This window comes from Tupaia chinensis, unplaced genomic scaffold (assembly GCF_000334495.1).
Source record: "Tupaia chinensis unplaced genomic scaffold, TupChi_1.0 Scaffold000258_1, whole genome shotgun sequence".
NCBI lineage: Eukaryota > Metazoa > Chordata > Mammalia > Scandentia > Tupaiidae > Tupaia > Tupaia belangeri.
Genome location: NW_006159738.1, coordinates 313617 through 328284, shown reverse-complemented (window position 1 = coordinate 328284; position 14668 = coordinate 313617). Strand labels below are relative to the sequence as shown.

Genomic DNA, 14668 nt, shown 5'->3' with positions numbered 1-14668 from the left:
TCTGTCCGCCCACCTATCTGTCCACCCCCCCATCTACCCCCCCCCCTGTCCATCCACTCACCCCTCCATCCACCCATCCGTCCATCCACCCATCCTACGTCCACTCACCCCTCCGTCCACCCATCTGTCCATCCACCCATCTATCCACCCTCTTGTCCATCCACTCACCCCTCTGTCCACCCATCTGTCCATCCACCCATCCACTCATCCCTCCTTCCATCCATCTGTCGACCCACCTATCTGTCCATCCACCCATCTATCCACCCTCCTGTCCATCCACTCACCCCTCCGTCCACCCATCTGTCCATCCACCCATCTATCCACCCTCTTGTCCATCCACTCACCCCTCTGTCCACCCATCTGTCCATCCACCCATCCACTCATCCCTCCTTCCATCCATCTGTCGACCCACCTATCTGTCCATCCACCCATCTATCCACCCTCCTGTCCATCCACTCACCCCTCCGTCCACCCATCTGTCCATCCACCCATCTATCCACCCTCTTGTCCATCCACTCACCCCTCTGTCCACCCATCTGTCCATCCACCCATCCACTCATCCCTCCTTCCATCCATCTGTCGACCCACCTATCTGTCCATCCACCCATCTATCCACCCTCCTGTCCATCCACTCACCCCTCCGTCCACCCATCTGTCCATCCACCCATCTATCCACCCTCTTGTCCATCCACTCACCCCTCTGTCCACCCATCTGTCCATCCACCCATCCACTCATCCCTCCTTCCATCCATCTGTCGACCCACCTATCTGTCCATCCACCCATCTATCCACCCTCCTGTCCATCCACTCACCCCTCCGTCCACCCATCTGTCCATCCACCCATCTATCCACCCTCTTGTCCATCCACTCACCCCTCTGTCCACCCATCTGTCCATCCACCCATCCACTCATCCCTCCTTCCATCCATCTGTCGACCCACCTATCTGTCCATCCACCCATCTATCCACCCTCCTGTCCATCCACTCACCCCTCCGTCCACCCATCTGTCCATCCACCCATCTATCCACCCTCTTGTCCATCCACTCACCCCTCTGTCCACCCATCTGTCCATCCACCCATCCACTCATCCCTCCTTCCATCCATCTGTCGACCCACCTATCTGTCCATCCACCCATCTATCCACCCTCCTGTCCATCCACTCACCCCTCCGTCCACCCATCTGTCCATCCACCCATCTATCCACCCTCTTGTCCATCCACTCACCCCTCTGTCCACCCATCTGTCCATCCACCCATCCACTCATCCCTCCTTCCATCCATCTGTCGACCCACCTATCTGTCCATCCACCCATCTATCCACCCTCCTGTCCATCCACTCACCCCTCCGTCCACCCATCTGTCCATCCACCCATCTATCCACCCTCTTGTCCATCCACTCACCCCTCTGTCCACCCATCTGTCCATCCACCCATCCACTCATCCCTCCTTCCATCCATCTGTCGACCCACCTATCTGTCCATCCACCCATCTATCCACCCTCCTGTCCATCCACTCACCCCTCCGTCCACCCATCTGTCCATCCACCCATCTATCCACCCTCTTGTCCATCCACTCACCCCTCTGTCCACCCATCTGTCCATCCACCCATCCACTCATCCCTCCTTCCATCCATCTGTCGACCCACCTATCTGTCCATCCACCCATCTATCCACCCTCCTGTCCATCCACTCACCCCTCCGTCCACCCATCTGTCCATCCACCCATCTATCCACCCTCTTGTCCATCCACTCACCCCTCTGTCCACCCATCTGTCCATCCACCCATCCACTCATCCCTCCTTCCATCCATCTGTCGACCCACCTATCTGTCCATCCACCCATCTATCCACCCTCCTGTCCATCCACTCACCCCTCCGTCCACCCATCTGTCCATCCACCCATCTATCCACCCTCTTGTCCATCCACTCACCCCTCTGTCCACCCATCTGTCCATCCACCCATCCACTCATCCCTCCTTCCATCCATCTGTCGACCCACCTATCTGTCCATCCACCCATCTATCCACCCTCCTGTCCATCCACTCACCCCTCCGTCCACCCATCTGTCCATCCACCCATCTATCCACCCTCTTGTCCATCCACTCACCCCTCTGTCCACCCATCTGTCCATCCACCCATCCACTCATCCCTCCTTCCATCCATCTGTCGACCCACCTATCTGTCCATCCACCCATCTATCCACCCTCCTGTCCATCCACTCACCCCTCCGTCCACCCATCTGTCCATCCACCCATCTATCCACCCTCTTGTCCATCCACTCACCCCTCTGTCCACCCATCTGTCCATCCACCCATCCACTCATCCCTCCTTCCATCCATCTGTCGACCCACCTATCTGTCCATCCACCCATCTATCCACCCTCCTGTCCATCCACTCACCCCTCCGTCCACCCATCTGTCCATCCACCCATCTATCCACCCTCTTGTCCATCCACTCACCCCTCTGTCCACCCATCTGTCCATCCACCCATCCACTCATCCCTCCTTCCATCCATCTGTCGACCCACCTATCTGTCCATCCACCCATCTATCCACCCTCCTGTCCATCCACTCACCCCTCCGTCCACCCATCTGTCCATCCACCCATCTATCCACCCTCTTGTCCATCCACTCACCCCTCTGTCCACCCATCTGTCCATCCACCCATCCACTCATCCCTCCTTCCATCCATCTGTCGACCCACCTATCTGTCCATCCACCCATCTATCCACCCTCCTGTCCATCCACTCACCCCTCCGTCCACCCATCTGTCCATCCACCCATCTATCCACCCTCTTGTCCATCCACTCACCCCTCTGTCCACCCATCTGTCCATCCACCCATCCACTCATCCCTCCTTCCATCCATCTGTCGACCCACCTATCTGTCCATCCACCCATCTATCCACCCTCCTGTCCATCCACTCACCCCTCCGTCCACCCATCTGTCCATCCACCCATCTATCCACCCTCTTGTCCATCCACTCACCCCTCTGTCCACCCATCTGTCCATCCACCCATCCACTCATCCCTCCTTCCATCCATCTGTCGACCCACCTATCTGTCCATCCACCCATCTATCCACCCTCCTGTCCATCCACTCACCCCTCCGTCCACCCATCTGTCCATCCACCCATCTATCCACCCTCTTGTCCATCCACTCACCCCTCCGTCCACCCATCTGTCCATCCACCCATCTATCCACCCTCTTGTCCATCCACTCACCCCTCTGTCCACCCATCTGTTCATCCACCCATCCACTCATCCCTCCTTCCATCCATCTGTCGACCCACCTATCTGTCCATCCACCCATCTATCCACCCTCCTGTCCATCCACTCACCCCTCCATCCACCCATCCGTCCATCCACCCATCCTATGTCCACTCACCCCTCCGTCCACCCATCCGTCCATCCACCCATCCTACGTCCACTCACCCCTCCGTCCACCCATCTGTCCATCCACCCATCCTACGTCCACTCATCCCTCCATCCATCCATCTGTCCATCCACCATTCATCGGTCCACCCCAGTCACCCATCCATGGACCCCTTGCTGAGCATCTACCATGTTCCAAGTCCCTTGATGTTGAGTCCCTGAGGACTTGACAGTGGGTAAGACTCGATTCCTCTCTTCTCATCACTTTGGGGTAGAAGATGACAGCTCTCACCCGAGGCAGCCTCGACTTCCTCCATCCGTAGACTCTCATCTCTTTACAGCGTCTTTTGGTGCCTTCACCTAGAAGCGGGGGCCTGTGGCGTTTATGAGCGGGGGCCACACGAGTGCCTTTGCTTTTCCCAGTGGTATGACCTGGACTCCCTCGAGCAGTTCCCATTCCCCTTGGGCTACGATGGCAACATCACCCCTTTCCAGAAGCTGCTCATGCTGCGCTGTTTCCGTGTGGACCGGGTGTATCGTGCGGTGACTGACTACGTCACGGTGACAATGGGAGAGAAGTAAGCGTGTCATTCGGGTCCTCTGCCCTTTCTGTGGGCAGAACACCTCACATCATCCCTGTCCACACTCACGGGACGCAGTGGCCGGCCAGCTCCCAAGAGAGCTGTCCCCGCCCGTCCTCGAGCAGTGCTGGGTAGTATAACCCAAGGCACTCACATAATTTCACGTATGCTAGTCGTCACATTAGAAAAGAAATAGGTGGAGGGACCAGCAGTTGGCGTAATGGCTATATCGCTGGACTTCCATGTAGCAGATCATGGTTTGAGTCCCAGACCTGGTGGCTTAAACTCACTGGGTACATGTGCGTGTGTGCCCGAGATCCTGAGTGGAGAATGGAGAAGGGATTGCGGTGGTCTCCCCCCCCGGGGGGGTAATTTCTCACTTTCTGTCTCTCTATCTCTCTCGTCTTTCTGGCGAGTGCACGTGCCCTATAGCAGAAACCTCTCTTTAAAAAGAAAAAGGAAAAGAACAGGTGGGTTAATTTTAGTAACATATTTTACTTACCTGAATATCTGAAAATATGATCATTTCAGCCTGTCATCAGTATAGACATTAGATTTTTGAGGGGGGGTGTTTAAGACTTTTGTCTCTTTTTTTAAGAGAGATCTTTGCTAAAGGGCATCTGTTTTTTTTTTTTTTTTTCTGCCAGAAAGACAGAGACAGAAAGTGAGAAATCAACCGGCCTGGGGCGGGAGGTGGTGGTATGGCCACTCCGCAGTCCCTTCTCCTCCATCCTCCTCTTGGGATTTTGGGTACACACATACATGCGCCCAGTGTGAGTCTCAAGCCATCGGGTTTGGGATTTGAACCGCGGTCAACTACATGGGAGTCCAGTGGTGTAACCGCTGTGCCATCTGAGGGTCTCAGCACTACGCAGATATTTTGCACACTGCTTCGGAGTCATGTCTTCAGCATCCTGTGTGAATTCATGCTTACGGCGCACCTCAGATGGCCCTGCCGCACGCACCCCAAGGGCTCAGTGGTTGCATGTGCCTGCGGCAACATGGCAGACAAGCAGCTCTGGCATCGAGGGTGGGAGCCAGACGGGGCGCCTTGGGGCTCGGGGCTCCGGTGGCTGTGGCCAGCAGAATGGGAGGGACTGGATGCGCTGGGCAGGCCGGGGAGCTAAGTCCTGGCCTACGGGGCAGCTGCCCTGACCCCTGTGACAGATGCTGGGTGGCCAGGGATCTGAGTGTCTAGCTACATTGACTCTTTGAAAAAAGCTAGAAAATCAGATTTGGGGGCTGACCTTAAGGCTTAGTGGTTAAGGGAACCAGATCCCATGCAGCCAAACTGAAATGTGAGTCCGGCCCCGCTGGCTGGAAGGACGTGTCAGGTAGGAGTGAGTGCGAATGTGGCCCAAATCCTAGCAGGAGGGGCCATGCCATGGTGGGGTCAGGGGCTTCCTGGGCTCTGGGTGGAGTGAGTGAACCTGCCAGAAGCTAACTGTGTCACTCCCAGGGCGGTGGCCGCTGTTCCTCTCCCTCTCTCTCTGCGTCTCTGTGTCTCTTTCTCTGGTGGGCACATGTTCTCTCTGGCAATCAAAACAACAAAATGAACAAAAAAGAAAATCAGTTTAAACAGAAATGTGCCAGAGGGTACGTGCATGCTGGCGTTGGAGAGGTGGGGCAGTGAGAAAGCATTCCTTGCGGGGGATGGTCACCTGCTAACCCTTCTCTGTCGTCCCTCCTTGGAGGACTGCGGGCATGCACACACATGTGCCTGGTGTGTTTTTAAGCTGCTGGGTCCAGGACTCAAACTGCGCAGTCAACCATATGGGATCCAACTGCCTTAACCTCTATGCCACTGGCAGGCCGAGAAAATCATATTTTTCCATGAAAACTCCCCATCTTTGGTAATCAATTGAAAAAAGAAAGAGAAAGCCTGTCCCTTCAGGACACGCCCACAGATGTGCCACTGTGGGCCAGCTCTGAGTTTGGTACCACGGGCAGACGGGGCGCCCAGCTCAGCCATGCACATCTGCCAGGACCACACGCTCCAGCCGTGTGCAGGGGGGCAGAGGTCCCATCACTCGGGTTGGCCGTCCCCGGGGAGACCTGTGTGTCACCTGGATTCAGAACCAGGTGGGCGTGCAGAGCGTATCCGAGGAGCCCCCAGAAGGTTCTGGGCGGGGGGCAGACAGCAGCCCGGCCGGCCCTGGCCTGAGCTGCCCTGGAGCTTCCTCCCAGGAGCTCTCCGACGCGTCTCTCTCCAGGTACGTGCAGCCCCCGATGATCAGCTTCGAAGCCATCTTCGAGCAGAGCACCCCCAACTCGCCCATCGTGTTCATCCTCAGCCCCGGCTCCGACCCTGCCAGCGACCTGATGAAGCTGGCCGACCGCAGCGGCTTTGGGGGAAATCGCCTCAAGTTCCTTGCGATGGGGCAAGGCCAAGAGAAGGTAACTTGCTGCTAGAAGGGACCAGCTGTGTGTTTGGCGGGTTCCCTGGGCTCTGAGGCTAGGCGTTAAGCTGGCTTGAGCCGAGGGCCGCTCCTCAGGCCGCTGGGTGTGCGTCCTCCCTGCAGGGTGTGACCGGCCACTGGAGAGGTGGCGGTATCAGTCGTTAGGACCCCACGGCCCGCGAGCCAGGCCTCTGCCCTGTCCCACGCCCTCGCACCCAGCCTGCTGGGGTCAGGATGGTCCTTGCCTCAATTGCCCAGTTGGGGACGTGGGTCCAGAGAGGCTGAGCCCAGGACCGTGTGGGGCAGAACCGCGGGGCACATTGGGGCCACCGATCCTGGGCCTGTGAGCTCTCTCTGCTGTGGCGCTGCCTCCTTGTGCCATCATGTGCCCCACGAGAACTCGTGCCCAGTGGGACCAAGTGGGGGAGACCAGGGAGGGCCTGGTGGTATGGTGGCCGCGAGGGCGGAGGGGGCTGGCTGCTGCTCCTGACCGCTGCACACTGCCGGGGAGCTCCCAGCAAACCCGTTCTGCGGGAGGCCTTCCTGAAGTGGGGGTGGCAATGCTGGCGCTAGAGGGCCCAGCAGGCGAGCCGAGGGCACCAGCTGGGCAGAGCTGCTGTCACAGGCCACAGACCGAGAGGCTGCTTTAACACCAGCTCGCGGGGGCTTTCAGTCATTTCATGACGGAGGTGTCTGGGAGTGTCGCTTGTTTTCACCCTGAACATTTATTAATACCTTGGGGAGGGCATCGAGGTGGTTTTCCACACGTGGTGCCAGACGGTGGTGCAGGGGTAACAGTTGGGCCACATGGGAAGGTCCTGGGTTTGTGTCTCGAGGCCCCCCTGAGCCCACTGGGTGTGCGTGCGCCCGACCCTGGCCGGCTGGGAGGGCAAGAGGATCACGTTGCGAGGCCTCCCTGAGGGTGCTTGTCTTTCCCTGCCTCGTGTGGATTGAATAAATAGGCATCTAAATAAGTCAGTGTCAAACATTTTAAAAGGTAGTGGGTGGGTGGTTTGGCACTCCGCATGGTTCTCTGTGCAGCCGACGCACTCGGGGAGGGTTTGGGTTCCGTCTGGAGACCGCCCTGGGTACCCTGGGCATGCACTCCCCGCAACCCAGGCTGGCTGAGGCTGCGGTGGGTCACGGCACCGGGACCCTGTCACGGGTGCCGTCTCTCCGTCTGTCTCTGCCTCTATCTCTGTCTTTCTTGCTTGAGGAAGACATAAATAATAAGCTTCCAAAGATTTTGAGATGGCCGGGGCCCGCCTCCTGGTGGGGTGGCTGGTCTCTACCAGCCCAGCTTCAGGGGGTGGTCTGGATGCAGGTGCAGCTGGGGAGGAGGCGGTAGAGCGCTGAGGGCAGCCGGGGGCCGGCGAGTTCCGACTGCCAGCGTGTCTTGCAGGCTGTGGCCGATCCTGCAGACACACGGCCTGCAGGGATTCTGGGGGACTATTCCCATGAGCTCCCAAGTGGCCCCCGGGTCAGCAGCTCTCTGGCTCCTGTTGGGCAGCCCATCGCCTGTCTGGGGGCTCAGGGTGGGTCTGTGGAGAGCGGGGCTGGAAAGCTCTGGACTCCAAGCTGCCCTCCTGGTGCAGTTGGCGCTGCAGCTGCTGGAGACGGCGGTGGCCCGCGGGCAATGGCTGATGCTACAGAACTGCCACCTCCTGGTCAGGTGGCTGCGGGATCTGGAGAAGGCGCTGGAGAGGATCACCAAGCCCCACCCCGACTTCCGCCTGTGGCTCACCACGGACCCCACCAAGGGCTTCCCCATCGGGATTCTGCAGAAGTCCTTAAAGGTCCGGCTTCAGGACAGACCGACATGCCCGCAGCCCGGCCCACACTGCCATTTTGCCATGTGTGCGTGTGTGTGTGTGTGTTGTACGTGTGCATGGGTGTGTAAATACACCATAGTGCAGGTGCAGCCTCGTGGGTGCCGCTTCCCAGTCCCTCTCTCCCGCTCTCGTCCATGGGAGCCGCTGTCCCCTCTGGGTATATGCTGCGTTATTAGGACCCCCGGCCTGTCTCCACTACTTCCGCACCCTAAGGACAGTGGCACGGCCTCCACGCACGACCCCCGTCACACCTCCCACGGCACCTGCCCTCTGCCCCTGGGACGGGTCCAGCCCCAGCCCTGGTGCCCTAGCGTTAGCACAGGATGTCTGAGAGGCTTGACCACCTTTTTAACTGTACCATCCTGGGAGTTCTCCGGGCAGGGTTTTGTCACCATTCCTTCTCACTGGGCAGTGGCGGGAGTCTTAGCTGCTTTCTCCACTGAGGCCAGGGTTCAGAGAGCAGTTGGAGAGCCTGCCGGGTCAGCTGACGCGCGAGTCCTTTGAGAGGCTTCTGTGGGGGGACAGGAGGACAGCAGGCGGAGGCGGGAAGGGGGAGGTGGGAAGGGTGGCCCCGGCAGCTCTGAGCGGTCCGGTGGGCTGCAGTCCCCGACCCCGACCCGCTTGGCTTCCTTCCCTTCTGAAGGTGGTCACCGAGCCGCCCAACGGACTGAAGCTGAACCTGAGGGCTACATACTTCAAGATCTCGCACGACATGCTAGAGCAGTGCCCACACCCTGCCTTCAAGGCCCTGGTCTACGTGCTGGCCTTCTTCCACGCCGTGGTGCAGGAGAGGAGGAAGTTTGGGAAGATCGGCTGGAACGTGTACTACGACTTCAACGAGTCCGACTTCCAGGTGCTTGGGAGCGGCTGCCTGGTGCAGGCTTCGCCCTGCCCTTCCTTCCCAGCTCCCCTTTCCGGAAACAACACTGGAGGCTCTCCTGTAACCGCTGTCCTCCTCTAAGGTCTGCATGGAAATTCTGAACACGTACTTGACGAAAGCCTTCCAGCAACACGACCCTCGGATCCCCTGGGGCAGCCTCAAGTACCTCATCGGAGAGGTGGGGTGCTGGGGGCTTTCTGCGGGCTGCCTGGGGGGCAGCCGGGCTGTGGCCTGAGCCCTGTGCTGGCGTCTGAGTCCACGGGCAATCCCGTCCAGCCCCTTTCCCCTTCAGCTGCAGGCCCCTGAGGTCTTGAGAAGTGTTCCCCACTGGTCCCCGGTTGTTCTCTGCCCTGGGTGGGCCCCACTGACGGCGGCGCCCTGTGGTGGCTGTCCAACCCGGGAAAACGTATAACCACAGACTCGGAGCAGGTCAAGAAGCACCTGGGTTCCTGCGGGGCGACTTGCAGGAGTCAGCAGTGCTGGCCTGGCCTGTGCTAGGTACCTCAGTGGAGCCTGTCCTTGGTCACAGACCAGGAGGCCCTGCTCCTGGGAGAGCCCCGCTGGTCTGCGTGAGGGTGGTCAGAGGTCCGTCTCATGGACAGTGGGCTGCCAGCTTCCTGGCTCGTTTTGGCCTGCGTCTGTCCTGTGTTTCGGGGTTTTGCTGCTGCACGTGGGCTCCCAGACTCCCGAGGGGTGGTCATCTCTCTGGGCTCTATGCCTGGGGAGTCAGCGAGCCCACAGTATCACATTATGGTTCTGGAAACCGACTCTTAACACACGGGCCGCAAAGGTTACGTGTGTCCGTAGGTTGGAGCTGCCCGTGGCCCGGCCTGCAGGATCTTACCAGGGGTGGGTTGGGTCTCGACCCTGGGCAAGCTCAGGCCCAAGGTCCCTGGGGTGCCCACAGCAGGTCTGGGCTTCCGGCTGACTCTCCTTATTCCAGGTCATGTATGGAGGACGGGCCATCGACAGCTTCGACCGTCGCATCCTGACCATCTACATGGATGAGTACCTGGGAGACTTCATTTTTGATACTTTCCAGCCGTTCCACTTCTTCCAGAATAAGGAAGTGGACTATAACATCCCCGCTGGTAACGAAAAGGAGAAGTTCGTTGGTGAGATTTCTCAGACAGGCGCAGTGTTTGTATTCGTTGGTAACTGTCCACGGGCCTGTGCGCTCACCAGAGAGACATGGAGATATTGGGAAGACCTCCCCCACCCAGTGTGGCGTGGTCACCCTGCAAGCTTCCCTACTCCTGCATGCTGCTGGCATCTGGGGCACGCATGCATATTTACCTGGTGTGGCTCTCTAACCACCGGGGCTGGGACTCTAGCCACGGTCAGCCAAGGGGCACTGGTGCCCTTAACCCCTAGGCGACAGGCCGGCCCATAGGAGAACTTGTGGAGCTCTGTGAGGGAGGCCGTCATGGTCCCTGGTTCTGTCTCTGTGGTCGTCCTGGTGGCCCTCTGACCGCTCTCTGGTGGCTCCTTGGCTGCTCAGGTGTGGTCTGCTCACTTGCTAGGTAGCCCAAGATCTGAGAGACTTACTCAGATTTCCCACCAGGGGGACGGTGGATACACGGTTCCACCGGGAGGGGCAGAGCGCCCCGGAGCTGGTTTCCTAAAAGGCCGGATTGGGCGGCTGCAGAATGCGACAGAAATGCTGTCAGTCACGCCTATCAGGTCCACAGGCTCAGGGACTCAGACCCTGAGGACGGTGGCCCATGTAAGCCCTGTCTGTCCCCTGTGCCTGCAGAAGCCATTGAAGCCCTCCCGCTCGCCAACACACCCGAAGTGTTCGGCCTTCACTCCAACGCGGAGATTGGGTATTACACACAGGCGGCTCGAGACATGTGGTCCCACCTGCTGGAGCTGCAGCCGCAGACGGGTAAGGTCTCCCGGAGGCCCTCGTTACCCTCATTAGGGTCGGTCCTGGTAGCTGTCCCGCCTGGCTGATGCCTTTCCAAGAACCGGAAGCTCGGGATGCCCCAGTCCTGCACCCGGATGCCTGGCTTTCTCTGAAAAGTGTTCCGCTCTCAGGGGAGTCCAGCAGCGGCATCAGCCGTGACGATTACATCGGCCAAGTGGCCAAGGACATAGAGAACAAGATGCCCAAGGTCTTCGAGCTGGACCAGGTCCGGAAGCACCTGGGCATCGGGATCTCGCCCACATCGGTGGTGCTCTTGCAGGAGCTGGAGCGCTTCAACAAGCTGGTGGTCCGGATGAGCAGGTCTCTGGCCGAGCTGCAGAGGGTGAGCGTGTTCCAACGGTGTGGCGCCACCTGGGGGAGTGGCAGCAGCGGCCCCACGGCGGCCCGCCTCATCGCTCTCCCTCTGCGACAGGCCTTGGCCGGGGAGGTGGGAATGAGCAGCGAGCTGGACGATGTCGCCAGGTCCCTCTTCATCGGGAACATCCCTGATATCTGGAGGAAGCTCGCCCCTGACACCTTGAAGTCCCTTGGAAATTGGATGGTCCACTTCCAGCGGCGGTTCAGCTGGAAGCCACCCTCGGCCCCTAGTGCCCATTCCCCAGTGGAATGCTGCTGGTTTATGGGGTGCTCTAGACATGCTCCGGGTTCTATCAGCACAGCTGGACCCCCACCCCGCCCTTCTGTGGGACTGTAGGGCTTGCTCTGCACTCGGCTCCTTTCCCCAGGAGCAGGTCCTGGCCCCTGTTTCATACTAGGCCCCAGGGGACAGGCTCCTCCTCTTCAGGGTTCCACTTACAGATGTCCACGGCCTTCCTCACACTGATGGTCACTTAGGTGGCTACCCTGTGCGTGTGCGAGAGAGTGTGTACCCTGCCAGGTCTGGGACTTGAACCACTGTCAGCCATGTGGATCCAGCCGCCTTAACCACCAGGCCACGGGCCGGCCTGCAGGACCATCTTTTTGCTGCTGAGGCGATGTGCGTCTTTCATTAGGAGCTGAACTTGCGCGGTGCACATGTAATTTATATTTGCTAGCACGAAATATGTGGACACTCGTGTCAGTGGGACCCAGGGCTAAATTCCGAGGGTGGCAGTGTTGGACCCGGGAGTGTGCGTCTTCGGCTTCGATGGCTCTTGCCAGACGGTTCTCCGAGAGGCTGTGGCACCCATGTGGGCGCTATCTCCTCACCTCTGAGCCACGCTGTACCCGTGTCAGCTCTGCCTCATACGTTTGCTCACGCGAGGCTGAGCGTCTTACGTGCTCGCTAACATTGCGTGTTTCTTTTTCTGTGAACGGTCTTCATAGCTAGATTTCATTTTTATCGAAGTCTCCCTTTTTTTTATTGTTGGTTTTTAGGAGCTCTTTGTATATCAAAGAAATTAGCCTTTTGTCTGCTGGTGCCGTGGAAATTCCTCCCAGAGTGTGCCGGGTCTTTCGGCTTTACTAGTGGTGCTTACATTTTATGTGGTCAGTTGTATCAGTCTTCTCGTTTATGGCTCTGGAGTCTGTATTCCCGATGCAGACCCATTCTGAGGTTACGAAGACACTCGTGGGAGACTCGGTCTGTTCACTGTGGGTTTACGTCTGTACTGAAGTCTTTGATCCGTTTGGCGTTTGGCAGTCCCGCTCGTGTCTCCTAAGCGGGCTGCCCGCGTGCCAATACTGTCCCCCTCCCCCCTTTTTATTGTTTAATTTGCCGGAGGGTGTGTGCATTTGCTGGAGAGAGACAGAGGGAGAGAGGGAGAGCAAGAAAGTATCCCCTATGAGGTGTGGCCACACTGCAGTCTCTTCTCCTCCTTCTCTCCGTCCTTTCGGGATTCTAGGCATGTCAGCACTCGTTCCTGGTGTGTTTTTCCAGTCATCAGGTCTGGGACTTGAACCACACTGTCAGCCAGGTGGGATCCAGCTGCCTTAATCACCAGGCCACGGGCTGGCCCGCAGCACTGTCTGTCTGCCGCTGAGGTGAAGTGCGTCTTTTATCAGGAGCTGAGACCGTCTGCTGGCAGTCCAGACGCCCACCATTCGCCCTTGCTTCTCTGCAGGTCACCGAGAGTGAGCCCAGCGTGGTGTGGCTCTCGGGCCTGCACATCCCAGAGTCCTACCTCACGGCCCTGGTGCAGGCCACCTGCCGGAGGAACGGCTGGCCGCTGGATCGCTCCACCTTGTTCACGCAGGTGACTAAGTTCCAAGATGCAGAGGAAGTGAACGAGCGGGCAGGACAAGGTATGGCTGGCTGCCGTGGGTCTGCAGCCCCCACCGGGGCTCTCCCCGAGCTGGGCCCCACTCGTAGGAGCAGCACAGTGTGGACCCTGATGGGCCGGCCGGGTACAGACAGGCTGTGCACGCATGTACTGGGCATGCATCCCGTGTCTGCACGCCTCTGTGCATAAGTTCCTCTTCCGGTTTCCCCGAGACCCGGGGGTGTCAGCCCTGACCATGGTCACCTGCTAGTTCACGGGAAGTGGGCTCCTAGGTCAGAGTGAGTTCTTGGGGCTTCCCTGTGCACCTCCAGGGGCCAGGAGTGTGGGAGCCAGAGGGCAGAATGGACTTAGGGGAGCAGTCATGGCATGACTTCGGGCCTTAGCCTGCTTATTGATGGCGAGTCAGCCGGGAACCTAGCCAGAGGCCACTCACTCACTGCCAGGGACAAAAGCCTCCGGAGCCAACTCGAGGACAGGGGTGGGGGATGGGGATTTATGGTAAAGGTTCTGGACCCCTCCCAGGTCTCGGTTCTGAAGTCCAGCTGGGTCTCAGAGGCTGCCCCTCTGCCCTGGGCAGCTGGCTGTCCTCGGTCTGTCTCTGCGTGTCTGCCGGCCTCTTCCCTACATTGTTCTGCTCCATCTCCCTGCTCCCCAGACCTGGCGGCTCACGGGGGAGCTGGGGCTGCCCTGGTGCAGCTCTGCCCCTGGGCCGCTCCTCCTCCCAGCCCAAGGGCCTTTGTGGTCTTCCCTTTCCCTGGGTGCCACATTCCAGGGAGAGGATCTGACAGGCCCAGCTGGGGGAGCCCACCCCTTCCCCGCTTCCCCGGGGCTGTGTGGGGTGGGACGCACAGGGACGGCACTGTCTGGGCTGATGCTCTGGAAGGGAAAGGTGAGCAGGACAGGAATGATGACAAGAGGTCTTGGCTATGTCCCGACGAGTCCGGGAGGGTGCCAGTGCGTGTTCCCTCTGCTTCGTGGGTGTGTCGGATGGAGCCGTGTGCCGTGGGTCCAGACACCTCTGTGCATGCCGTGTCTTCCTGGGGCCTCTAGGCTGCTTCGTGTCGGGGCTGTACCTTGAAGGTGCTGACTGGGATGTGGACAGAGGATGTCTCGTCAAGAGCAAACCCAAGGTGCTGGTTGTGGACCTGCCGATTCTGAAGATCATCCCCATCGAAGCCCACCGCCTCAAGCTGCAGGTGAAGGCCGGCGCCCTCCTCTCTGGGCGAGTGTCCTGTCTCCTCCCACCGCTGCTAGCGACCGGCCGTCTCCCATAGTCGTGCCCTTTAAAACGGGTGCTAAACCTTCGTGGGGTGGGGAAGTCTTGGAGACAGCTGCTAACAGCTGTGGTGCCGCTTCACGGGGCAATGCCTGGGCGCAGGGAGGCCTGAGCACAGGGAGGCCCGAGCACAGGGAGGCCCGAGCACAGGGAGGCCCGAGCACAGGGAGGCACAGTGCGGATGCTGCTGGGGGCCATC

General features: G+C 59.2%; 1 protein-coding gene across 1 annotated transcript in view; it reads left to right on the top strand.

The window, feature by feature from the left end:
- Positions 1 to 14668, top strand: part of DNAH10 (dynein axonemal heavy chain 10) — a 126154-nt gene that overhangs the window by 110530 nt on the left and 956 nt on the right. The window contains exons 68-78 of the mRNA XM_006149228.2: positions 3794 to 3948; positions 6165 to 6348; positions 7946 to 8146; positions 8826 to 9035; positions 9145 to 9240; positions 10006 to 10177; positions 10819 to 10950; positions 11103 to 11314; positions 11405 to 11572; positions 13035 to 13215; positions 14244 to 14389. Coding sequence (XP_006149290.1) covers positions 3794 to 3948; positions 6165 to 6348; positions 7946 to 8146; positions 8826 to 9035; positions 9145 to 9240; positions 10006 to 10177; positions 10819 to 10950; positions 11103 to 11314; positions 11405 to 11572; positions 13035 to 13215; positions 14244 to 14389 — 1857 coding nt within the window. The remainder of the gene's footprint in view (positions 1 to 3793; positions 3949 to 6164; positions 6349 to 7945; positions 8147 to 8825; positions 9036 to 9144; positions 9241 to 10005; positions 10178 to 10818; positions 10951 to 11102; positions 11315 to 11404; positions 11573 to 13034; positions 13216 to 14243; positions 14390 to 14668) is intronic.